The following is a 26,465-nucleotide window of genomic DNA, read 5'->3' as shown; positions in this document are numbered from 1 at the left end:
CTGACGTTGAGCAATACCAAAAGCTCCGTCAAAGCATTGGCCTTAACACCCGCGCCGTTAGTTCTACTTTCTCCAGACTGGATAAGGAAGCAAAGCAAATGGGTCTGGCAGTGAACGAGGGCAAGACAAAATATCTCCTGTCATCAAACAAACTCGCAACTAGGCTCCCATGTCACTGTTAAGTCATAACTTCGAAGTTGTAGCTAATTTTGTCTAACTTGGAACCAGCATTAAGAGCAACAACAAAGTCAGCTTCGAAATTCAACGTAGAATAACTCTTGCCAACAGGAGCTACTTTGGACTGAGTAGGCAATTGAGAAGGAAAGTCCTCTCTCGACGAACAAAAACAAAACTGTATAAGTCACTTATTATTCCCGTCTTGCTATATGGTGCAGAGGCATGGACGATGACAACATCTGATGAGTCGGCCTTAGGAGGTTTCGAGAGAAAAGTTCTGCGAAAGATTTATGATCCTTTGATAGAACGATGAGCTGTATGAGTTATACGACGACATTGACATAATTCAGCGAATTACGAGGCAGAGGCTACGCTGGCTAGGTCATGTTGTCCGAATGGATGAAAACACTCCAGCTCTGAAAGTATTCGACGCAGTACCCGTCTGAGGGTGCAGAGGAAGAGGAAAGACCTCCACTCCGTCGGAAAGATCAGTTGGATATGGACCAGGCTTCGCTTGGAATCTGCAATTGGCGCCACGTTCCGAAAGGAAGAAACGACTGGTGCGCTGTTGTTAACTCGGCTATAATCGCGTATGCGGTGTCTACGCCAGTAAAGAAGAAGAAGTTAGTGACTATTTTTTAATAGAAAAGCAACTACAGTTACAAGTATACACTCTACACTCCACCATAAACCAGCTTAACGCTTTCGCCCTGAAGTGCACCATCAAAAACAACATCAAAAAGCAGATGCTACAAAACATGAGTTTATGCAAACAATCACAACAAGAGGCATCAGCTTTAGACACTGGTGTTTCAATGAAGGTACTGTGTCTGCTTGCCCGAAGAGAGATAGCCGAAGTCGGAGTATTTGCGAAACAAAGCAATTCAAAAACTATTTAGGCAGAGGATTTTCAAAAACATAAAAGTCGAAAAGTAAAAAAGTAGCTTATGATAATAACAATAAATATGCCAATAACGGAAAGACGCAGAAGAGCGGAGCAGAGCAGGCAGGAGAGGGGTGAGCTGAATTATACAGCGAGGGAAGCAACAACCCCAATTAGCGTAAATATAAGCAGGACTATTCAGCTAAATGTTATTGGGATTGAATGGCTCTTCGCGCCTCCGTATGTGTGTTTGTGCGACTGTGTGTGTGTGCGCGTAAGCCTTGACAAGCGCTAATAAAACTAAAAAGGCGGAAAAGCGTAAAAAATCGCTACAACAAATTAGTGGAAAGCGCAAAAACAAAAAAAAACGAAGTGTGAAGCAGCGGTGAGAGCACGTGAGGCGAGCTGAGCAACAACAAATCACAGTTGAAGAGCGCTGAAGTAGCGGCAGATGCTGCTGTTGGCTGCCATTGCAGCGCGCTGTAGGTGTACGCCTCTATCGAATATACATATGTATAAATTTATATGTTTTTTCATGTGTGTGTGAGCACACTCCAGCCAGCATCTGCAGCCGCTCGAAATGCTTGGGCTGTGTGTCTTTATGGCAGCCGCAGATTTACACCTTTTCAAATGCAATTGAATGACACATATGTGTAACCATACGCACATACATACATACACATACACACACATACATATGCTTGTTTGTGTGCTTTTCGGATTTTGTTGTCTCTGCAACACGGCTATTTGTCATCCATTTTAATTTCTCTTTCCGGTTTCGTTCGATTCGGTTCATTAAATACGATGCAATTGAGGAAATAGCAACAACAACAACAATAAAAAAACTATACGTTTGTAGATATATGTAGAAGAATGAAGGTGCTGCCATGTTTTTCTCAAGCATCTCATTGAATTTGTGTTGGAAAAATTTGAAAAAATCAGAAAAAATACAAAAACGAAAAAGGAAGGAAGAAATCAGTTTCTAGTGAGGCTGCATTGTAGTAACTACTATATGCTATACATATAAATAATGTATGTACATGTATGAAAGTGTGAGTTTGCTACAATCTGGTCACACCTTTCTTGCGGCCAATATAATTAATGGCTGATTAATGAAAAACAAAATTGGAAACAAAGAAAAAATATATAAGGAACACAAAAAAGTAAAAAAATAGGAAGAAAGAAAACGTTGCAATAGCTATAATGTCAGCAACAAAATGTATGAAAAATCCATTGTTCAAGCGTCTTTTGACTTCTCAGTCGAATTACAACATGCTTACAACGCAGCCTTCGAGGCGTTAAGAGCAGATTGTTGCAATCAATACAAACATATTTATGCGCAATAATAAGTCACTTCCTATACTCTACTTTTTTCCTTTCGTCACTAACTAAAATCATTGGCTGCCGTGTCCTGCTGCAGTGGACCATCTGTATTTGCGCAAGAACAATAAATCGTATATTAGTTAGGGGCCAGCTGTGCATACAGACGCAATCGGCGCTCCTCACAAATCTCTTTCGAATTGCTACACAAGCCAATTTTCATGTTTAATTGTATAATTTCTTCTGTGCAAACAAAATTTCTTGCAGTAGTTCGTTGCATTCATGCCTACCCCCTATTATCCTTTCGTCTTCGATTTGTAAACTTATGTAGGCTTTTGTCGCGGCTCATGTAGCCCCTTGCATGCTTCCGGTTAGTTTCTAATGAGTAGTCGAAAAAGTATTTTCGTATTTATAATCAAACTTTAACTTATTTTAGCTACAACTTTTTTTCAACTTCCTCGAATTTAATTTTTTTTTAGGTTAAATGAAGCTTAAAATCTTACTTTTCCAACACCATATGGTATGACACAATGTGATTGGTAGCACTGAAGATATACCAATCTTCAGGAGAACCACCGAAAAAAAGGTGACTAGCGGTGAAGAACATTTTTCTGCTTAAAATAGTCTCAAATCGCAAAAGCCAAAAAAAGTCAAAACTTTGATTTTTTACAAAATGGCGACTTCACAAAAAGACTAATTTTCTGAGAAAAAAAATTTCACACAATTTTTGCTTAAAAATTCGAAATTATTATCAAAAATTATATTCCCTCAATCATTACTTCACATCAGACCAATTATATCTTAGGGAGCACTGGTTCTGTTGCCAGCATTAAGGAGACACGACAAAATCGGCAAACTAAATGGAATACAGGGAGCAATTTGTGTATGGGTTATTATGTCATGCCTTGCATTAGCTGCCCACAGTCATCTTTTCTCAAAATCTAACAGCAAGTTTTGCTATAAGAATGAAGATGAAAGATTTTGGCCATAGGGTCATCTTGAGCCAGCTTACGTAGATCAGACTATATTCTACCACAGATGGCCAACTCCGGGTGCAGATAATCTCTTGACGGGAAAAGAGATGTTTAGTAGGGGAGGATGTTACAGCCTCTACCTATACCGACGGCTCAAAACGAACTGCAGAGCAGGGACGAGCACATCTTAATTCCAGCCTAGTTAAAAACTGCATAAAGGCTTTAAAAACTCACTGGCAAGTCAACTTCACTTATCCATAATTTGGGTATCCGGCCACAGGATCATTATCGGCAAAGTAGGCTGTGAAATATCAAGAGATAGTTTCATATTCACTTTGAACAAATGGAACAGATGGAAATCCAAAACCAACTGCAAGATAATGAAGCAGATAAGGACCGACCGAGTATGATAAAGTCGGCAGGCACTACAACGGGGAACTGGCCTATTACCGTAGTTCCAAGCTAGAAGGGAATTAGGAAACGGTTTTCCATTTTTGCTGTGAAGCCCAGCTCTAACGCAAACCAGACACAGAATACTTGGATATAAGTACATTCATTGAGAGAACCGAATGGTTTGAGCAAAAATATGAGACGAGATAGCAAGATTTTAGGGATCCTAGGATAGTGGAGCATACTAAAATTATGGAGGGAACACTTCTCCAGCCTGCTGAACGACAGCGAAAGCATGACACCAATGATGATGGAGGAGACGTTCCATTGTCCGACCATACAGACGTTTGAACAGCAATTACCCGTCTAAAGAACAACAAAGTGGCGGGGGCCGATGGATTGCCAGCCGAGCTATTCAAACTGGGCGGGCAAGAACTGATAAGGAGCATGCATCAGCTTCTTTGTAGAATATAGTCGGACCAAAGCATGCCCAACGATTGAAATTTATGTGCGCTCTGCCCAATCCACAAAAAGGGAGGCCCCACAATCTGCGCCAACTATCGTGGGATAAGCCTCCTCAACATCGAATATAAGGTTCTATCGAGCGTATTGTGTGAAATACTAAAGCCCTCTATCAACAAACAAATTGGACTTTATCAGTGTGCCTTTAGGCCTGGCAAATAAACAACTGACCAGATATTTACCGTGCGCCAAATATTGGAAAAGACCCGTAAAAAAGGGATCGACCCACATCACCTCTTCGTTCGATTTTTAAGCTGCTTATGACAGCACGAAAAGGAGCTGCCTCTACTACGCCGCTATTTCTGAATTTGGTATCCTCGCAAAACTAAAACGGCTGTGTAGACTGACGTTGAGGAACACCAAAAGCTCCGTCAGGATCAGGAAGCACCTCTCCGAGCCGTTCGATACCAAACGAGATTTCAGACAAGGCGACTCCCTGACGTTCGATTTCTTCAATCATTAAAAAGGAATTGGATTAGAACCTTTATAAATGAGGTGAAGACCCAGTAGCTTGATTAGCTTATCTTTTTAAATATAAGTGGCTGGACTCAGTTGAAAAGTCGTACTTTTCGTGGGAACAAACGATGGCTCCCGATCATCAAGTCTGGGTGAAAAATAAACTTTTTTCATTTCCATCATTTGCTTTCTGTTCTTTTTTATCCAGACTCGTCCGTTTGCCTCCAAAAACAATGCATACCAGCTTCCTCTAAAATACTCTCTTGAGACATTTATCTTAAAGAACTTAGCGCTCTCTCGGTATCGAAAATGCTGTCAGACGTAGGTTTCTAGATCATTTTACCGATAATTTTAGCGCTCTTCGATCAGAAAAATGTTTTTAAGTAGCTTCACGGCAATTTTGGGTTGAAATTTGAGGCTAGGGTGGGTAAAAAAACTTGTGGAAATGGGCTTACAAAAAATTGTCTATGTAAATAATTGCAGAGATGCGCAAAGAAAACTGGCACTAAGTGCAATAAACTCTGAGGGAAAAAAGTTTCCGAAACTTTTCGTGAATCCGCCAAACTTTAACGTCATAACCTTTTATTGAAATTTTAATACTTAAAGAAAGTACACACATACATACCAGCGTTCCACCATTTACTTTATGCACCGTCGCCTTTTAAAAGTCTATATATAAGTACATTTTGATTTTTAATACACATATGAATCTAAAGACTAATGAAAGTGTCTACATGACTCCGCGAAATACATAATAAACAGTAGATACTAATGACTTTGATAAATGGCCGCCAGGCATGCATACACTCCACACATGAGTGACGCCACTCCAGGCGCCTCCACAGAGCAAGGACAAGCACACATATAAATATGCAAGTAAAAAAATGTAAAGGTGTGTGTGTGTTTGGGGCCATAAGTGAGCAAATATAGTATATGAACTAAGTGCTACTCGGCATATCAATTTAAGTGAGTATATACTTTGCTATGAGCCGCGTTCTAAGTGGAGCATGCCACACCTATGTCCTGTCGAGTGCCGCGCAAGAGTTCCACATAAGCATAAATATGAAGAAAAGAGGAAGAATGAGCGCGCAGGCAGCGCATACCCTTATTTATGGAGCAGGTGTGGTAGGAGAATGCTGTGCGTACAACACGAGGGAGTTGAAGCGCGTCAAAAATCGAACTTTATTAAGAGAAACAGTTATGTATTAATGACGTGTATGTATGCGACTCCAACAATATTTACCGCGCACTGGAAATATGCACTTGTTAACGGCGCTGGGCAAAAACCAACAAACACTCGTCTCACACTAGAAGGCAAACAGCGTATCCTCCTCACAACGCCATTAACGCTAACGAGCGCTTGAAAACAAAAGAGAAACTACTATTAAGCGCCCGTCTATGAAGTGGAACGAGTGGAAAACCCCACAAGTAGGCGTGCACAATCATTTAACAAGCATATTTTTCAAAAGCGCAGCTGGCACATCCTTGCGCTACCAAATCTACTCATCTCGCTCTTTTGCTCTCTCTCACAGACGCCATTATCAGCTGCCTGGTCCCTGCAGCACTTGAACGCCTCAACAGGCAAGACGGAAAATCCCGCGCGCTTGAAATCCTTTTGCGCCTTAAAGCGCAGGAGAAACGCGAGAAAATTTCCCAAAATCCCGCTAAAGCAATGCGCAAGTGCTGAGGCAGCAACAACGGCAAGCCACGGTCAATGTTGAGTTGCCTACGCGCTCGCTCGCTCACACTTGCGGTGCGCCGTGCGGGTAAAACCCACTAGCAACTAGCAAGCAACAACAAAGCCAGCGTCGCATTTTGATTGGCCGTTGGCTGTTGGCAGAGCGCGTCGCGCTTACCTAGTTATTAGGTATGCAGAGATATGTGGCCAACAACAATGATGCGGGTCTTTTTACTAATGTAGCATGGTTCTGGTTGGGAGGCGTTAGCGTTGTGTACTTTTTGTTAGTGTTGTTGCTGTACTATGCACATTTATCAGCGTTTTTGTTGCACTGATTTCGTAATTTTTTCGAATTGGTTTTTGTTGTTCACACACTCCAGCGAGTACTAAGCACATTTCATTATTATTATTGCTTTTGTTGTTGTTTTTATTGTTATTGTTGGCATTGTTAGCCATCTTTGTTCGAAACACATATTTTCAGCTTTGCTTGCGTGCTCACTTATACTGTTATGTACATATACATATATGTACGGTGTTGGGATGTGCGTGTGGCATGCTTTTAGGGGCTGAATGGCATAATGTAATCCTTGTTGAATGTTTAGTGTCCGTCATTTGAGAACTTTATTAGATTTTTTCGATTCACATCCTTTTTCCCACCCATACGAGTATGTGCCGTGGAGTGGCCTCTCAAATCGCAAGGGTTTATGCCCCGCATACATAAATTTCAATAAATTTGCTTTCATTAGAGCACGTTAAAGTCGTTCCGAAGCACTTTCGTAACAAATTTATGCACTTTGAAAGAGAAACAGCCAGTAATTTACATGATTTTTATTTGATGAACAATATAATAGAGAATTTCACTACCTCTCTGGCGAATATTTCTTATGCTAGAGAGAAAGACTCGCTAATGCTCTCCAAAATAGAGACAACTGACATCAGTACACTTCGAAAACAATACAAGACCCCCAGAGCAGCTCGTCTTACGAAATCGTTACGGACTCCCAGAACATTTCCTCCTAAGGAATCATAAGAGAACCAGATTTCTATTCAATCGAGACTTATTTCAATATTTTTGCCCAAATAAACGCTTACTTCCCTCTATTTTTACTACTAACCGGCCTTCTGAATGCTATATCTAGTGCTATATCCAGCTTAAAGGAAAACTAGGTCTGATTTTGAATAAAAAGTCGAAATTGTCTCTAAAATCTGACACAAATACTTGTTAGATTTGATAGAAGGAAGAGATAAAGGTCAGTTGGACAAAATCATGATATTCCAGTGTTTCGAAAGATCAGGTATCTTCCGCATCTAAAAAAAAACACTTGAAAAACGCGCTTCCATTCACAGTATCCATCCAATTCTTCAAAATAAGATAACAAAAAATATTTTCTGCGATACACATTGGCATTTTTTTACGAAATGTCTCCAAATTAATATAGACTTAGCAACGTTTTGTTGATTGGGTGAAATCAAAAGTATATTTGCGGAAACCTCCACCTGATTAGGAACCAAAGTTCATACTGCTGGAAACCTTGTTACGGTTACACCGGATTGGGGACGAGCTGGAGCTGGAACTCTGGACTTCGCCTTAGCTTAGCAGGTCTCTAGTCAACCTCTATCTCCGGAATGCAGGAGATCCATTGAACTGTTCACTCATAATGAGGTTCAACTTACCGCAATCATGAAAATTTTGTCGTACACTATCTTTCGGAATTCTATGGGCGGAGGAATGCTGGATACATCTAGGCACACTCTTCTGAAACATTTCTACAGTCATATCTTCGGCGAACCTGGCAAAATAGCCGGAATTGATATCAGCAGACTCAACAAAAACATCTTTATATTCCCACAAATGGCTTAGACTGATAGTATGAAGTTATGGCTGTTCTGATTCGGATCGTCGCCTGTTGCCTACTGCATATGGAAGAGTTCGAAGAGGTTTACACCACAATTGTTTTGCAATATCAACCTACAAATAATCAGAACCTAATAGAACGCGATGCCAACCATTTATTTATCCAACTCATTTATAAAGATCCCATAACGTAACACGTGCCTAAAAAGCGCTACAAAGAAAGAATGAAAGTCAAGGCAGAACCAACTAAGCCTGAAAAGCAGGAAGTAATATCTTCATTGAGCTTATAAGATATACTGGACACACTCCCTAAAGCTATGACTCAAAGAGAAATAAGCAATAAGAACTGATGTAATAAGATTACTTACAACTGGCGTTGTTGAGGTGGCAGCTAATAGAGTAGTATTACGTAAAAACTGATGACAATGCGGCTATTGGCTCTTCCTAAAACCCAAACACATAACACACTCAGACAGATGAGAATGATGATGAAAATGGAAATGTTGACGATGCAATATCAGAGCGGGAGTAAGAGCATGTAAGCGCTGAGCTGCGACGGAAAGACACAGCATAACCTCATGATATGAAGAAGATTACAAAAACAACCAAAACTAACTCAAAGCATCAACTATGTGCATTACGTAAAGCTTGAAAACCGTCGTATTGCTGCTGCTGATAGCTGTAGACGCTTAAGCTCGATGGAGCATGAGCCAGAATTTATGGCACCATGCCAATATGGCCGCCGCATGTGGATCTCTAGCAGCACATCATTGAAATTTCACTCACCTAAACTTACAGCAGTTTCCGAATCAACAGCCCCCTCCTACTTTGCGCCAACGCTCGCCCGCTAATCCCGCTCCAGCGCAGACGATGCAAAGAACAGAGATTCACAAACCGCGCTCAGCGCTTCAGTCGCAGAACTTCTCATTGCTGCTTGATTGGTTGGCCGTTTCAAGCGTCCATTGCCTGCCCTACTGCACGAGCCTGTTGGAAGCTGGGTTTCAAAGACGCAATATGAACGCAACAACAACAACAAGCACCGCAAACAACAACAAAAGTCGTAAGTAGCACACAGTAGTGCCCTACTTAGCACCACAGACAATGGTGGAACTCGAAATTTCAACTCAACACTCAAGTACCCTCTCGGCTATCTAAGCCGCTTCGTACAGAACTCACGCCGAGTCGTGGTCACGAAGGCAACGACAGAATATTAGCCATTGCAGTCGCACGCACAGGCAACCTCTCGAGCACAAGGATAATTCACTCATCACAACACGCACACAGACACAAACACACGAAGCAATCAACCTAAATAGACCACGAGTCGACTGGGCCGAGCCTGCGAGCACTGCTTCGGTGGTGGTTGCTGGTTGCTTTTTCCACTCCACTCCACTCCACTCGACTCGATAACCGCTCCACCGCTCTCGATTGAAGTATGCGTGCTTGTGTTGTAGTGTTTGTTGTTTTTGTGCGCGCAGGACATGAGAAGCCACTTAGTAAAATCGATCGAAAAAGGAAACAATTCAGCTGAATGACTTTGTTGTTGCGCCGACCGAGTGAATGAAGATGCACAAAGGCTTGCCTGTTGGCCTGTCTGTCCGCATACCTATTTACTGCTCGATGGCTGACGTTCTTCATAAGGCTCTCCACATGTGTTTGTGTGTGTATATTGGTGGTTGTTGATGGCTCTTGTTTGTTTGGTTGGATGTGCAATGCATTGACTGCACTGCCGTTGGTTGGCCTGGGCTGCCGGGCCTAGCTGCCTGAACTGGGCTGATGCGTTGGTTGGTCGACTGGCTGACTGGTTGTGGCTTCTTGGCATACACGGCGACTCGTTAGTTGTTGATGACACTTCAGTTTGAAAAGTATACGCGGTCTCAATTCGAGCAGCCAAATTCGAATAGTACTCGAACTGAAGAGCATGCCTATTATCAGCTAGTACGCCCACTAAAAACACGGAATGTGAACGCGTGAATAAAATCAAAGTTCAAAAGGCCAAAAATTCAATTAGTAGAAACTCAGAAAAACGAAAAAACAAGTGAAGTTAAATTAAGTCGTTAAAAGTTATGTCAAGAACCAATAAAGTGTGCGACTTTTTGTGTGAAGCACGGTCTCTGGACCATATATTTACCTAAAGTGCTCATTAAACCAGTGATCAGCAGAACAAAGAAAAGTTAACAACCAACAGGCTTCCTTGACTAATCAACCGAAAGTAAAAGTGTAACTGCAGTCTAGCAGAGCGCGCAATCTTATAAAACTGCAATTTTTAGACAAAGATTACTTTCCTGTCGCAGCCCCGTACCGCCAACATCGTCAAAGTGGCTGAGAAACGCAAACGCACGCCGTCGCCAGGACGGCCACCGCGTTCACCACTACACCGACGGAAATCGCTAGAATCGCTCTCCTCTAGCGCCGCCACGCCACCACCCTCGCCCACCAAGCCGCGCAACAATTTGTCCATAGTGCGACGTACTTCTAGAACACCAACACCGCCCGCATTACCGCCACCGCCGCGCACCTCCACACCCACACGCGCCACAACGCCCACAGCGTCAGCGACCACAACAAAGGACCTAGTCGACTCACCTATACGTGCAGTGCCCGTGTATAATCCAGCGACAGTTACGCCCACCTCGATCGCGGATCACTTACGTTTGCCCACAAACGCTGCGGCGGCGGCAGCTTTCAGTTCCTTTCCTTCGTTGCACAGCATGAGTAGTTTAATGGTACCATCCGCGGCTGCAGCTGCGGCAGCGGCGGCTCCTTTCCTACCTTGGTCACCGATACTGCTGCCACCGTGGGGACATCCACTCCTGCCTGCTTTCTATCCGGCGGCTTTGCGTAGCGCGTTACCGGGGTAAGCATATAGAAAGTGAAACATTTAAAAGGGTTGGAATCATGTAGTACAAAAGTCGAGCAAAACCTAAAGGTTTTCTATGAAAATATTTCGAGAGTTCTTGAGAATCTACCGCGAAATTAGTTGAAATTTGGTACGCAAGATTCTCTAATTATAAAGTGAAAGCCTAAGACAATCTTGTTTCCAAGTTTTCGGCAGAATCTCATGGGAACATATCCTTAAATCACGTTCTTTTGAAGCAGGCAATATTCTGAGATCTCTGCAATTTAAGTGCCAACACCAAAAATGGCAACCTTTCCAACACTCAAAACCATCTCCCAAAATTGGCCTAAACAATGGCACAAGTGAAAATGTATGTTCGTTTCCCCTACACATCCGCTTGTTAAAGAATCTAATTATTTATTTCAAAGTCAATGACTTTCAATTATCCAAACACTGCACACAGTCTCTTGCTCTATGGATGAACCTTGCAACGTGTTATCAATGAAATAAGTCAATAAAAGAACGGAAATCAACACAATGGTACTCAAAAACATGTGATTCCTTTGATTTTAACACAGGTGTTTCAATTCGAGATTCGTTACCTGCACGAGTGTGAAGTATGGTCGAGTTTTTTGAACAATGGCTTTTCAAGATCATTAAGCCAATTTGACATAAAAAAACTTATTTTTATACACTCAATTGAACATTTCCGGTTAGATTTTCTGACATTGTTAAAAAAAATATATCTAGTATTATTATTTGTCTGTTTCTTTAAGTTCCGAAACACAAAGGACTATCGAAACGAAAAACCGTTCCACTGGAACGAAGCTCTGATTTTAAATAAAAATGAGCATAGAATTTTCAAGAAAACTTAAGACTAATATATTAATTAAGGAATTCCCTAGACAAGATAGTTGCATTATCCATCTCTATGATTTGGGTACAAATAGGACTCTGAGGAACTTTATGAAGCTCTAAAAATAAATATCAAATTCATAAAGTTCCACAGAGGCCTATTTGTATCGATTTTATTTTTAAACCTCTAGGTATTGAGGCGCGAAAGATCTAAAGCGGTCAACCTGAAGATTAGACATTATTATACGTTAGTTTTTCGGTATATTCTCGACAGCAAAGTAACACAATTCAAAACCAAAATGTTTCATATTTTGAGTTTGCTGGTGAAGATAGATGAGTTTCCCCGCCTGACATAGAATTCATCCCAAACTAATATCGGCCGAATGAGCCACCGATAGTATTATTCATTCGGAATCGGCAGTAAACACGTAATAATACGTCACTCGTATGAGGAACATCCACTAAGGTGTGAAGGTTTCAGCATTTAAGTCCGTCTTTCTTTTAATGCACGCTTTCCTTCTTAAGCATACTTTTTCTGCCGACTTCTTTTAGTTTAGTTACAGCAAGCGATCTCGCAAGCAAATCCCTGCCTTTGATAAATTAACTTTGATTTAAACTAGCAAATCGTCGGATTATTCGCACCTTCGCCACTGCACCGCCGGACTCACGCACATATGTTTGAGCTCAGCCGTACTTACTGTGCAGGCTAAGCAGTGTATGCGACATTTGTCGGACTACCTCGGTTAAGTCAGCTTACATTTAGCAAACAAATTCAAATAAATTTGATTTAAATTTTTCCTAATACTCACAACAATTAACAATCACATCTGATTAGTAGGGAAACTATTTTAGTGCATAGCTCCTGCAGACCGCACGAGTTTACCTGTGCGGCTGCTATCTTTCCTACTTTTCACATGATACCTCGGACATGCTTCTTCCGCTTTGTGTCGGTCGCACTAGGCGTTGCAAATGCGAAACATATGTTACTTCCTGCACTTGCAACGAACCAACAAACCCAAACAATAGTGGCAATAAACAGATTGCGTTGCAATCTATGGTTTTCCCAAATTGGAGTTTCCCAAACCAACAGCACAGTGCGCACAGCGCAGGTTGCGAGTGAATGCGTGCCTAGTGTGACGTATGGCGATGAAACGACACTGACTCACAATGTCCGTCCGTTCGTCAATTCGTCCGCCTAGCTGTCGGTTTGTCTGTCTTCGGTTCATTTCATCCTTGCATTCCTGCGTCTATTTATTCCTTTCGCCTGCTCGCAAGTGTTGCTGCTGTAGTATTTCCCACGCCGTTACAAGTACGTCGCACTAACACTAGCTGGCGGCATTACTGTAAAGGTCATCTTGTTAACGTTCCGCATGTCCGCTACGCCTGGGGAATCCCGCACTGCCAGACAGTCTGTCGCCAGCGCTGTTGCCCAATTGCCTACCTGTGCTGCCGGCAAACGTCAGCGATCCGTCTGTGCCGCAGTGGCATAGGCGGCTTGGGCTAGTGCGCTGTCCACTTGCCTTGTCGCTTCCAAGTTCCTAGAGTTCATATGTTTATGCTATGTCAATGTACATTTCCCGCCTTCTTTGTTTGTTTGTATTTTGATTTCCTTTGTACGCTCACGCGTACTCAACTTTTGGTCACACATGTGTTTCATTTTTGACCAGGAATTCCCCTATTACACCTAATGTGGAAATTCCACTAGAAAATCTGCGCTGAGCCGAAAGTGCATTTGAGGCTTGTAGATCCTTTCGTCGTCATTTCGCTGAAGTAGCAGACTCTTGAGTACTTTCGTTTGATGGGAGTGATCACCGGCGGATTTCGTTTGTTTTTGTAGTTTGTTTTTAGTAGTACAATAGTGTTATAAAACTATTTATTTTAGCGACTAAATAATATTACTCGCCGCCTCTCTTTCTGTCAGAGTAAATATGTGCATTTCGCGACCATGCGTGGTATTTCCCGCGTCCGCGCGCGGATGTGGCTTTGGGGAAATACGTGATTGAAATATTGTCTGGCGATTTTAAGTAGAAATACGGCTATCCTTAAGAAAACAAGGTGTTCCTTTTGGCTACAAACAATTCGCGAAAGGTCAATTATGCGGTCAGCGTAATCAGCGCTTACAATGGCCATACAATACACTTGATAGCGGTAGACTGCCTCGAAACTAAGACCGCTCACAATTCATTCAAAGTGATTACCTTGAAACTAGGCAGTTAGTAACATAACTTTTTTTACACAAAAGTCAGAATAACATAAAAAAGTGTGTAACAAGGAAAACATAGTTTTAGAGAAGTGTTACTCAGAGACTGGTCTAGAACCAGGTTTTTTTGAAAATCAAATCAAAGAATCAACAAGATATTGTTTTTCAGTAGTCTGTTTACTGGTCAATGTGGGATTAGCCTGAAAGTTACTAAACTTTTACTTGTAATGGAGAAACGATCTTTGCGACTCCTCATCTCGAACTTCATTTCTTCAAATACATACATTCAAAAACAAATACTTTTGCACACACGCTAACCTCTTCATAACTCTCTCTCTGCCCTACAGTCTATTCGACACGAAGGTGCCGCCGTCGCAACGCTCCTCCGGCTTTCACATATCGGACATACTCAATTTGGATGGCAGCGAGCTGAAGAATGGCGTCGTGCCACCTCACGCCGCTGCCGCTGGCCCGCACAGCCAAACGGATATTAGTCAACATACGCAGCAGCAGCATCATCATCCTAGCCACCTGCCCCATCATCTGCCTCAGCATCACAATAACAATAACACCAGCTTACACAACAACAACAATAATAGTAATAGTAATGGTGAGGCTCACAGCGCACACTTAACACCACCGGCATCAGTTTTGGGCGGCACCGGTTCCAACAATGCCTTAACGGTACCCAGCGATGATCAAACAACGCAACACTCCACCGGCACCACACCAACACCAGTAGCTGGTGGCGGTGTAGTCAATGGCACCGATACCAACGGACAGTCAGTTACAGCACATCATCAAAGTTCCGCAGCTGTGGCGGCGAATGCTGCTTCAGCTCAGGCCACCGCTCATCTGATAGCCAGTCACCACAATGCCGTGGCCGCGGCAGCCGCAGCCGCTGCTGGACAATATTTGCCAAAGAACTTCACCAGTTTTAGTGATGAATTGTCATCATATCACCAGATGACGCACACTGTGTTGGCGCATCCGGCGCGTAGCGCGTGGATTAAAGAAAATGAGCTCTATGGTGAGTAAAAGAAACCACTTGTTTTTGTTATGTTTTTCAGAGGAACTGATTTTACGGAAAAGCGATTGAATATGCCTTAATTTTTAACAGTAGTCTTAGGTGAGTCAGCATTGCGAGGACCCAAAAATTGGTTCCAAACACGACGAATATGTAAAATAGTAAAAAAAACTGGCCTAGTAACGTAATACCAACAAACCCCAACTGTCTTTGACTCTTTATAGAGTCTCAAGAGCTTTCTTACTATTCGTGAAAGCCAAAAGCGATAGACCCCAACTGTCTTTGACCCTTTATACAAGAAATCTCAAGAGCTTTTTTACAATTCATGAAAGCTAAAATAAAGAGACCCCAACTGTCCTTGACCCTTTATACAAGAAATCTCAAGAGCTTTTTTACAATTCGTGAAAGCTCAAAAAGAGCTTTTTCGAAATTTGTGAAAAGCAAAAAAAAGGTGCTTTCCGCAGAGTTATTAAAGAGCTTTTTAGTTCAATCCATGATTGATATTTAAGCTTAAAAAAACTCGAAGGAACTTAAGTTCTTCAAAAAAAGGTAGTGAATTCAAATCTTTTTAAAGGGTCTTAACCTATTATGAATATCCTTGGAAACCTTACCCCTACCAACTCGAATAAAGAACAACAAATTAAGCTTATTTAACACTAATAAATCCCGATTACCTAGGCAACATAACCACACTTTTCTAATGACTTAATAACTGCAAAACAGCGATCGGGGAAGGGGTAAACAAAACAAAAATGTTATAAGACAGCTGCTGAAGTTCTCAAAATAGCGGGCCAGCGCGCTTCGGGGCGCATATAACGGTAGTGCGTGACAATTTAGCCAAAGTGCAAATTAAAACGGACATCGTTGGAGAAGTGAAGCCACGAGCGCTATGCATTTAAGCAAATATGCCTAATCTTGAGGTGCAAACTACCGAAAGCGCCATGAGAGCACAACAAAAACAACAAAGAAGAGTCAAACAAATATGATTAGACAAAATTTAAACGTAATTGGGAAAATTCAAATACACCTCGTAAGCAAAAAGCCGTAAAGCGAAATAAAAACAAAAATTAAAACAGAAAAAAACGCGGCAGATGCCAGCGAGGCTTCGAGGCAGAGTTCGAGGGTTCATTCGCTCGCATAATTTGCGGCATGCGTGGTTGCCATACATGCCGACGCGCCACATATTCTACATACATACGTTTATGTGTGTGTTCCGGGGGGTGTGTTAGTGTGCGGTGATGTAAAACATCTGCCTCTTGTCTTGTTAAGATTGCAATATACTCGTCGTATCGATATTGTGTTAAACGAAAATAACTTTTTAACTTACAATTAATGACAAGCACAAACCTACCTAACCTAACAAACACAGCAACAACAATACTTAACCCATAAAATGTTTGCAGAGTTGCATTGAGAAAGTAGAAGCCGGGCAGAGTCATAGACGTCAGCTAATGTGACTAATTGTATTTGATGGCCGGCCTGTTGTTGTTTTATTAGTATGTATGGCCCTCACCGGTGTTGTGATGGTGGTAGTGGTGCTGGTGGTGGTGGCTGTGCGTTATGCGTTTAGCAAACACAAAGGTTAACATGGAAAATTTGTCGCCAATTTTACGGCTACGCATTGTTGTATTCATACCTTTGGTGTTGCGGATACACCCCCCTTTCGCAGTAGGACAAAGACGGTACATGGATATGAACTGCTTTGAAAGTGAAATTAATGTGTGATTTCGCGAGGCAAGTGTCCTACGAGGCTACATACAAATGTAGCACCAAACCCATTGAGGTTAGTATGAGACTGAGCTAGCATTTTTATGCGCTGAATTCATCGGAATTCAAAGTTTGGTCTGCGAAAAATGATTTTGCGGACCGTGAGAGCTTAACCTTGAAGGTGGTGGCAAATTTAAGAAAGAAAGCGGCTTTTAGCTTTCATGGAACCGGAACTGCAAGAACTTACGTCTAGGATCGGCCCTGAGATAGCTCTAGCATTAAGCTGGAAACACTGAAATATCTTCGAATTCTGATATTTCCGACCGCGTCTTGAAACTTTTTTAATTAATAGCTGCAATTCTAAGCTTGTTCGCGCGCCCGAAGCTTCTTGGGTTCATGCAATGTACTACGAGCGCCACAAGGACCTCCACAGTATCATTTTAAAAGTAACGGTGAGAGTTGAATATAAATAGCTCTTCCTGAACTCAATTAGAAAAATATTAATAAGCAGTCGTTCATTAGCATTTTCTCTTTCTTCCGCCTTTTGTGTAGCTAGCCATTCATAAACTAATAGCATCAATTAAATGCCCGAACCTCCTGTAGTTTTCACAATCCCATCAATCTTATTGTATCAATGAAATACAAACGCACTTTCTACTGAAGTCTACCTGAGCTGACTCGAACTCCCTTTACGCATTCATTCATTCATAAGTGAACAAACCACATACACATAGTCAATACAACCGCGCGCTCTCTCACTCACACACCTCACTCATACATCTCTCCGTCGCTTGTTAGCCTGTAGCTAGCTGATTTCCTCTATGGTAGCCGTGATTTTACATTCTTTTATTTGGCATTTTCAATTGCTCAGCGAGCGGCCTCACAAATTCCCTTAACCGCTGACTTCAGAACGCATTAACTTTGCTTCCTCCCTGAGCATATAACTCGCTCATCTACTTCCTACTTCCAGCGCTTCCTCCATTTGTCGGTTATCTTTCCACTGACCTTTCCATTGCATTGTTGTTGCATTCCTCTTCGAACACCTTCGTGCGCACATGAAATGGCCGACGGTTGCAGTGACAGTGATTGTGTGCGGCGATACCCCCCATGATGAGTTGCATTTGAGCTGCTCCCCCTGGAAACTAGTTTGGAATTGTTGAATTGGTGTATAAAAAGTAAATACTGTTAGCCGTCGCTTGTCCGCCCTTTGTGCGACTTCAATTGGGCTTTGTGTGAAAAGTGAAAACCTCAAATGAAGGTGTGATCTAATCCATGTGCCATCCTTCCGGTTTCCCTCTCTGCCCGCATTGTTAAATCATTGCGTCATTGTCACTGGCATTGTGAGCGATACGGCGGCGAGATCGGCGAACAAGAAATGATTGTCAATTTTTGTTGTACATCAATTTATTTCCGCCCAAATGCAGAAAAATGACGGGATACACTGTTTATTTGCCCTCCCATTGGGCTTTGTTTAGAGGCCAATAAATTAAGGTATTTTGTAGTGTTGCCGCCCAGGATACGATGAGCAATGTGAAAATAATGACAAAAGGAAGTTCGCAATTGAACGGAACGTAAGACAAATTTAATTTTTAATAGTTGATGGGCGCTAGAGAGTCGCGTGAAGCAAAAGATTTTGGGAACGCTTCGAAACAGCGAAGTATAGAGAAAATAAGACAAGGAAGAAGGCGACTCTAAAATCTCTTTGGAGTTAAAGTCAGTGGGACTACTGGACATGACTGAAATAAATTTTAAGGGACCACATTCACCACGCCGGACAGACAAATCCTGACAGGGCTCATTTAATGTAGAATGTTCCAACTATCAACTTTAAAATTTCATTCAGTGCATCATAAACTTTTAAATTACTTCATTTTGCAACAACTAATCATAGCTTCTCTTCTTTTTTCTCTCTGCAGGCATGCAACAGCCAGCCAGTCCTGATAGCACCTCACCACACACCTCCGAGGTCTCTTATACCTACATTGGATCCAACTGTCAAACCTCGCCAGCGCTCTCTGGTGATTACAAAACCTACAGTCGTTCAGCCGAAAGCGATGCCCTCTCCGTCGGTGATGCAAATTCGTTGCATATGCAAACTCATGCCGGTGCCGCGGCACACCAACAGCTGCATGCGCATCATCAACAGCTCAACAAAAGTATGCCAGGCAGTGGTGGTGGTGGTGGCGGCACAGGCGCGGACAATACCAGCGCCGGCGGCTCCTCCTCCAACCCGCACGACGACAGCCTCATTGAGGATGGCATCGAGGAGGATATTTTGGATGATGAGAACGATGAAGAAAACGGTAATGGCTCTGCCAATGGTGCCGACGGCATGCCAAATAAGAAACGTAAACGACGCGTGCTCTTTACTAAAGCACAAACCTATGAATTGGAAAGACGTTTCCGCCAACAGCGTTACCTATCAGCGCCGGAGCGCGAACACCTCGCCAGTTTGATACGACTAACGCCGACGCAAGTCAAAATTTGGTTCCAAAATCATCGCTACAAGACGAAACGCGCACAAAATGAAAAAGGCGTCTACGAGCATCATCCCGCCATGCATCCGCACCATGCGGCCGCGCTGCCGTCACCGCGACGCGTAGCCGTACCGGTTTTGGTGCGAAATGGCAAGCCCTGCTTGGCCGATGGCACAAAACTGCCGCAGGATTGCATGACACAGCAAATGCAAAATGCGGCTGCAGCGCATAATTTGGTGTTGCATGCAAATGGCGCCGCGGCCTATCAACATGCGGCTGCAGTGGCAGCAGCGGGTCTACATGCAGCGCATGCGCACTCACATCAACGACCATGGTGGCCCTAATATTGTTGAGAGCTGGTGGATCGGATGTGGCAACGTGGAACTGGCGCTGGTGCAGTATGAAAATGACAACATTAAAAGCAGCAATAACAAAAGCGTTTTGGGTGATAATTTTGTGTAAGCTTCAGCAGATGTAGACTTAAGCTTATGAAAGCTTTGTCAAGCTAGAATTCATGAAAGCACAAACCTTCAACTATTGAAAGCTTCGTATTATGAGAGCTCAAATTGGTGAAAGCTCCATGTTGTGAAAGCTTCGTATTATGAAAACTCAAATTGGTGAAAGCTTCAAGCTATGAAAGCTCACACGCAAATTAAAATTGGCTGGAAAACATTTTTTTGAGACAGCAGTTGATATTTTAACGGCGCTACTCGAATATTGGACAATAAATTCAAAAGCACAGAAAAGTAAACAAAAACACAAAATACACAAACATTTTTAGTGTCGTATTGGCAGTCGCTGTGGTGCAATAAAATCAGTAGAAAAATTAAACTTCATAAAAAATTTTAAAGAAAGAGGCAAGCACCATTTCGGAAAAGTGTAAATAAATTAAGAAAAAAATTGTAAATATCAATAAAAATGTTTTCGTGTTAAAAGTATGTTGTAAATAACTTTATTTGAATAGTTTTATAGAAAAATAAATAAATTTTCATGGAAACCTTTCAAACAAAAAATTCTGAATTTACGCTCTTTTCAAATATGTCCACGTTCCAATTCACACTTTTGAAGTAATTTTACGCTTTTCACATTATGCGAAAACCAAAATGCAAACTATACAATATATTTAAGCCAAAAGTATACCATAAACATAGTTTAAAGTTATATAAATTAAGTTAAAAACACAAAATATTGGAATTAACAGTTACAAAAATTCAATATTTTTACTAGTTTTTAAATTTCTGTACAAACCGTGTGTAAAATGTCTCATATAGTACTATAAAAATAGTAGAAAAAGCAGTTTTTAAACTTCAAAATTTTTTAACCTTATAAGGACACGATGTTGATCGTTCAAAAATTATGAAAATTTATTAAAAAAAAAATAAAAATTACCTTTTATTAATATAGTAAATATATAAATAGAGTATGTTTATGTATTTAAAACTGTAAATTTTAACGTTAGCAAATTTGAAACTAAACAAATTTTAAAAAATAATAAAAATATCAATATTGGTATATCATATGAAAAAATTGCGGTTTTTTAATAAAAAATGGAATGGAATATACCATATATAGAATGGCAGCAAATCGATAACCGCCCAAAATAAATATTTTTCGAACCCAACAACAAAATATTTCAGAAAAGACAAAAGACCCAATCAGCCAATTGCCTTATCCAATGCTCCCACACACATTCCAACACTCTATCTCGCTCGCTCGCTGCAGATTGTAGATTGTTTCATTTATCGCGCTGTGCCTGACTTGCGTCATAGATTTTGTTTACCCCACAAATTACCTTTTCACGCCTGTATCTAATTTGAACGCAATCTTCTGAGTTTCCATTCTTCTATTTTGACTGCCGAGTTGCATCCGTATTGGCAGCACAGCCTTAACTCACGCTCGTACAAGCCTTATCGATCTAACGGGAGCGGTATTTATAGTACTGCTAATTACGAAGACGAAACAGCACCAATAAACAGATATCTAACAACAACATCTACATATAATTATACAGAACTAAGAAAACTTATCGAGCGTATTGTGTGAAAGACTAAAGCCCACCGTCAACAAACTGATTGGACCCTATCAGTGTGGCTTTTGGCCTGGAAATTCAGCAACGGACCAGATATTCACCATGCGCCAAATCTTGGAAAAGACCCATGAAAAGGGAATCGACACTCACCACCTCTTCGTCGATCTCAAAGCTGCTCTTAACAGCACGAAAAGGAGCTGCCTTTATGCCGCGATGTCTGAATTTGGTATCCCCGCAAAAATTATACGGATGTGTAAACTGACGTTGAGCAGTAACAAAAAGTCCATAAGGATCGGGGAGAACCGAGCGGCTGGTCTCCGAGCGGCTGGAGAGTAGGACAAAAATTTTCGCACGACGTGTTTCTGCGAGTTTTACGTGGAAGTCCTCAAGAGACTCAAACGAAGGATCAATCGGGTCCGACAAAACATCGCAGCCAATTGAAAGTTGCACCACTACAAGGCCGGCATTCCAATACTTCCGCAGCTGCCCTACATCTTCCTTTTTTTAAATCGACTCTGTCCTATTACTTTCCGGACAAACGCTGTACCAATGGATCCTTTAAAGGCAAGGCCACGGCTAATCTAAATTGCCAATAATTGGCATTACTACTCAGTCGACGACGTAGAAGCACTCGAGCTCCAGCGCTATTGTATAAAACATGTCGACACAGAAGCAATACTTCAAAAAGACAATGTTACAAAGCAAAATAAAAAAAAGTGCACTTCTCCATTCAAGTACAGCTCTCGAGTGTCTCATAAAACAAACGACTGTTCAACTAATAAACGACAAATTAAATTACACATCATCATCATCATTGACGCCGGCAAAAGCAACGTGATGAAACACGGCCCGGGGTCTGCGTCATCCGATTTGGAAGTCATTTTCAGAGGCGTCATCAATACACTGCTTTGTCCGTGCAGTCGCAGTGACAAGTACAACAAGTGCCATAAACACTACACACTCCAACAAATAAAAAATAACAAATGTTACAACAACTTTGCGTGCGATCTGACAACAACAGCGCGCTGAATATGTTGTAGAGCACTTGTGGACAGGTGTACGGGGTTTAATATTGATTCTGCCAGTTCGAGCACTTGAAATTCTCAAGAAGCCGAAATAAAAACTTCAAGCAAACGATCGAAACAACAACACAACACGAGTCGGTCGACTGACGGTGAGGGCGTTAGTGTGCGAAGGGAACCAACCCACGCCACTCTGCTGAGGGAGGTGCCATAAAATTCCATGACATATAGGTTGATAGGTGGGAGCTATGCAACCGTCGCGATTACACGCGTTCGTTGAAGTATCGTATAGATATGTATAACGGTGATAACCACACAAATGGCACATATTTATGATTTATTTATATATATACATGTATATGTGAGTCTGTTTGTATATCAGTAGGCGAGTAGGCGGTCCAGTAACTCGTTCGCTCAGCCGGTTGGTCACGCCGTTTTTCGATTATCAAACAAAAAGCCACTTTGTTAGACAAGCTGCAGCGACAAGTGCACACTCTCCCACAGAAAACAAAGGAATGGAGAGCTGAGTGAGTTAAAAAGAAAAAACATCAGTTATAAAGCAAATAGTTATGGTATTAGGTCCACCAGATCCAAAAAAAGCTGATCAGAATAACCACAGTCATTAATCAAGAGGAGTTGACCGAAAGGATTTCATTTAATATTACAAGGCAGACAAGGCTTGCTCGGGCATGCTCTGAGGCGAGTTCCAGACACAATCACCTGGGACGCTATCGACTGGAATCCACAAGACAGCCGACGGAAAGGCACATCTGCCCTCCGGAAAAAGAAATTTGTACATCGAAATATCTAAGGACATGCTCTGAGACGAGATCTAGTCATACTCATTCTAACTACAGACAAGTCACTATGCACTTGGTCCCTCCATTGGATGCCTGGGGCCCTTGCTATTGCTCCACAAATGGGCCCAGAGTCGGAGGAGCTTTTAGCTGGAACATATTGGCCTAACCAGGGATTTCGTTGATCTGCTTCGCAGTTCCCTCCAGATATCAAAGTAGCACCTCTTGGCAATTATTCTGCGCTTGATCTCCACGCTTAGATTAGAATTTATGCTGGTTCCGAAATATGCAAAGTCCTAAACTTTTTCAAATGTATAGCTGCCAACAGTGACGTAGTTTCTCAATATTGGTTTCATGACAGACGCTGAGACGGACGGACAACCGGATCGCTTATCTGCCACAATTACAAGCAAAAGTTATAAAATTTTTAAGAACTCCGCAACATGATAACGAGCCTTTTCTTCCACACCACATAGCAACAACAGTACACACTGTTTGAGCAACGTCATTGCCAATCACATTCATCGGCTATTTAATTTGTTAGTTAGTCGTTGCACAAAAACAAAAAATAACAGTAATTTATCAAGACAAAATTAAAACAAATATTTGCCTTCGTATGCAGGGTTTCTTCTTGTAGAAATAAAACTAGCTTCTTGCCATAGTAGTACTTGTTGTTTACGCGCTGTCAAACTTCGCTATCGCTTGTCCGTCTAGCAGAAATTATTATATCGTCAGTGCGCGAATCGAAGCACTGAAGTTGGATGTTATCTGGTTTCTTCGCAGTCGTCGTCGTGATTTAATAAACGATAAGGATATAGTAGTATGTCGTATTTATGTTACCGTTTAGTTGATTATTTATGCCCGTTCTTTATTTTATTAATAATTATTTAGTAACAATTTCCTTTATTTAATCACAAATAAAGTGAAATCTGAGTTTCTTTACTGAATGTTTTGATTGAATGTTGATTGTCGATTTTATTTTTAACATCTTCACGTCATGCAAGTGGGTTATTAGTACGAGGTTAACAGTAAAGTACCATCCAATATCGCATTACTCAGAGCTATTGCTTTAGCAATTGTCAAAGTGTTGATATGAACGAAAGAGAACGAGCAGAAATCTCTTCTCTCTTATATACGAACACATGTGATCATCGCTTTAGTGGTACATCCAAGAAATTTTCTTTTGCAAAGCCCCAGGAACTTGTTTTGTCCAAAACCAAATTCATAGGCAACTCTGCAGTAAAACTCTCACTCAAAGTATGATCCAAACACCATTTTTTAGCTTTACAGCTCGTTTCTTCTACCACTTTCTTCATTTAGTATTATTGAGGAACCACAAAAAGTTCAAGGAAAATAATTCTTAAGTTCATATTGGCTTTATTTCCTGTAGATGCAACGGTTGAAGTTCTCATGGCAGCCAAACATCGAGAAGAAAGTGAGGAAGGCGTCAATCGTGTTATACAGAGCCATTGTGAAGAGGTGGCGTTTCTCACCAAAAGTGGTGTTCTGGCTCTATGAAACCATGGTTAAGCCTATAGGCTTAATGTCTGTCGTTATCTGGTGGAGGACGATAGAAAATAAAACAACACTAGCTAAACAGCTCGGTAGGACTTGTGGGCGGTTCGAAGACGTTGGAGAACCGCAGCTCCAAGCTTCTTCTATATTAGACTTGTAAGGATGCCCGAAACTCCAAAAACGATAAGCTTGCTAGGGAGGGCACACTTTCCCTCATTTCAATCGAGTGGGTCTTCGGATGTCTTCTTGTGTTGAACCTCCAGTCAGCTCAGCAAGCGCTGATCAACAACAAGAATTTGTGCGACTGCGAGATCCATACAACCGTAAGAAGCCCTCCGAAATTCTGTTCTTTCTTCCTGAACACTGCACAATAGGTTTAAACGTGGAGTGACTAAATATTCTGTAGGATACACTAACCTAACCGTCAATATTTGATATTCTTCATTAAATCTCAAAACAGACGGTAGGGTTTTGTATTCGACTTCAAGTTCCCTCACTTTCGAGCTGTCGTATTTAAAGTTCTACCGGTATGCCTGAATCACAGTGTTTTGCTCAGTAAGCTTAATAGAACGTGGATAATGCAACATAAAGTTTATAATCCAAATTGCTTGATTGATTTTTTTATGGCGAAGGAATCTGTAAGCCCATCTCGGTCTTTTAGGTAGAGTTCCGTACGTCTACCAGTCAGACAGCTTAAAGTACAGCTCTCTTCGGGTGATTGTATTGTTGTTTCATACATCTTTAGTTTGCAGGAATGCTGCTGAAGTTAGCGTCTTTGATCGGTTATGAATTCAGATTATTTTTTTACACAATGTAAATGACGTTCTTCAAGAGTTTTCAAGTCTTGCAAACTGCTCTCGTCGCAATTCAAGTTTGAAGCAATTGAAGAACTCTTACACTAAAAAGTTTAGGAATGAGAGCGGTTTCTTGAACGTAATTATACTCTCTAGCTGAACTTCAATTGGACATTGTTAAACACCTTTCTAATTAGCTTTCACAGGGGCTAACACTACAAGTGTTTTTTCAAAACAAATACGGAACAACTCTTGCCAACAAGTGCTACTTTGGACTGACCAAACTCTACAAATCACTCATTATTCCCGTCCTGCTATATGGTGCATAGGCATGGACGATGACAACATCTGATGAGTCGGCCTTAGAAGTTTTCGAGAGAGAAGTTCTGCGAAAGATTTATGGTCCTTTGCGCGTTGGCCACGGTGAATATCGCATTCGATGGAACGATGAGCTGTTTCAGATATATGACAACATTGACATAGTTCAGTGAATCGAAAGACAGCGGCTGCGCTGGTTAGGTCATGTCGTACGTATGGACGAAAACACTCCAACTCTGAAAGTATTCAACGCAATACCCGCCGAGTAAGCAGAGGAAGAGGAAGATCTCCACTCCGTTGGAAACACCATGTAGAGAAGGGCCTGGCTTCGCTTGGCATTTCCAATTGGCGCCACGTTGCGAAAAAAAGAAACGACTGTCGCGCTTTTGTTAACTCGGCTATAATCGCGTAAGCGGTGTCTACGCCAGTAAAGAAGAAGAAGTACGAAACAAAATTTGGTGGATCTCCTAGATACAAAACGTGACTAAAAGTTATCAAAGTCGATGCTCAAAACTTTGCAGGGAACTGATTGGTTTAAGATACTGAACGGTATTTTTAACCACGAAAAGGATGGCCAAATCGTGAAAAGGAAATAATAAGGCACTTAAACAAGACTTTGGAAGTTGCTTG

The 26,465-nt window shown here is 41.6% G+C and overlaps 1 protein-coding gene and 1 long non-coding RNA gene across 3 annotated transcripts in view; one reads left to right on the top strand and one right to left on the bottom strand.

Moving 5' to 3' along the window:
* LOC120774186 (homeobox protein vnd) overlaps nucleotides 1-20,283 on the top strand; it is a 34,315-nt gene extending 14,032 nt beyond the window's left edge. Inside the window, exons 3-4 of the mRNA XM_040103614.1 lie at nucleotides 14,497-15,179; nucleotides 18,800-20,283. Coding sequence (XP_039959548.1) covers nucleotides 14,497-15,179; nucleotides 18,800-19,704 — 1,588 coding nt within the window. The 3' untranslated portion in view covers nucleotides 19,705-20,283. The remainder of the gene's footprint in view (nucleotides 1-14,496; nucleotides 15,180-18,799) is intronic.
* The window catches only part of LOC120774188, a 102,509-nt gene that overhangs the window by 54,348 nt on the left and 21,696 nt on the right, over nucleotides 1-26,465 (bottom strand). The window lies entirely within an intron of this gene.

Source organism: Bactrocera tryoni, chromosome 4 (genome assembly GCF_016617805.1).
Source record: "Bactrocera tryoni isolate S06 chromosome 4, CSIRO_BtryS06_freeze2, whole genome shotgun sequence".
In the NCBI taxonomy this organism is placed as follows: domain Eukaryota; kingdom Metazoa; phylum Arthropoda; class Insecta; order Diptera; family Tephritidae; genus Bactrocera; species Bactrocera tryoni.
The sequence above is the reverse complement of the archived record's forward strand: the minus strand, read 5'-3'. Positions and strand labels throughout refer to the sequence as shown.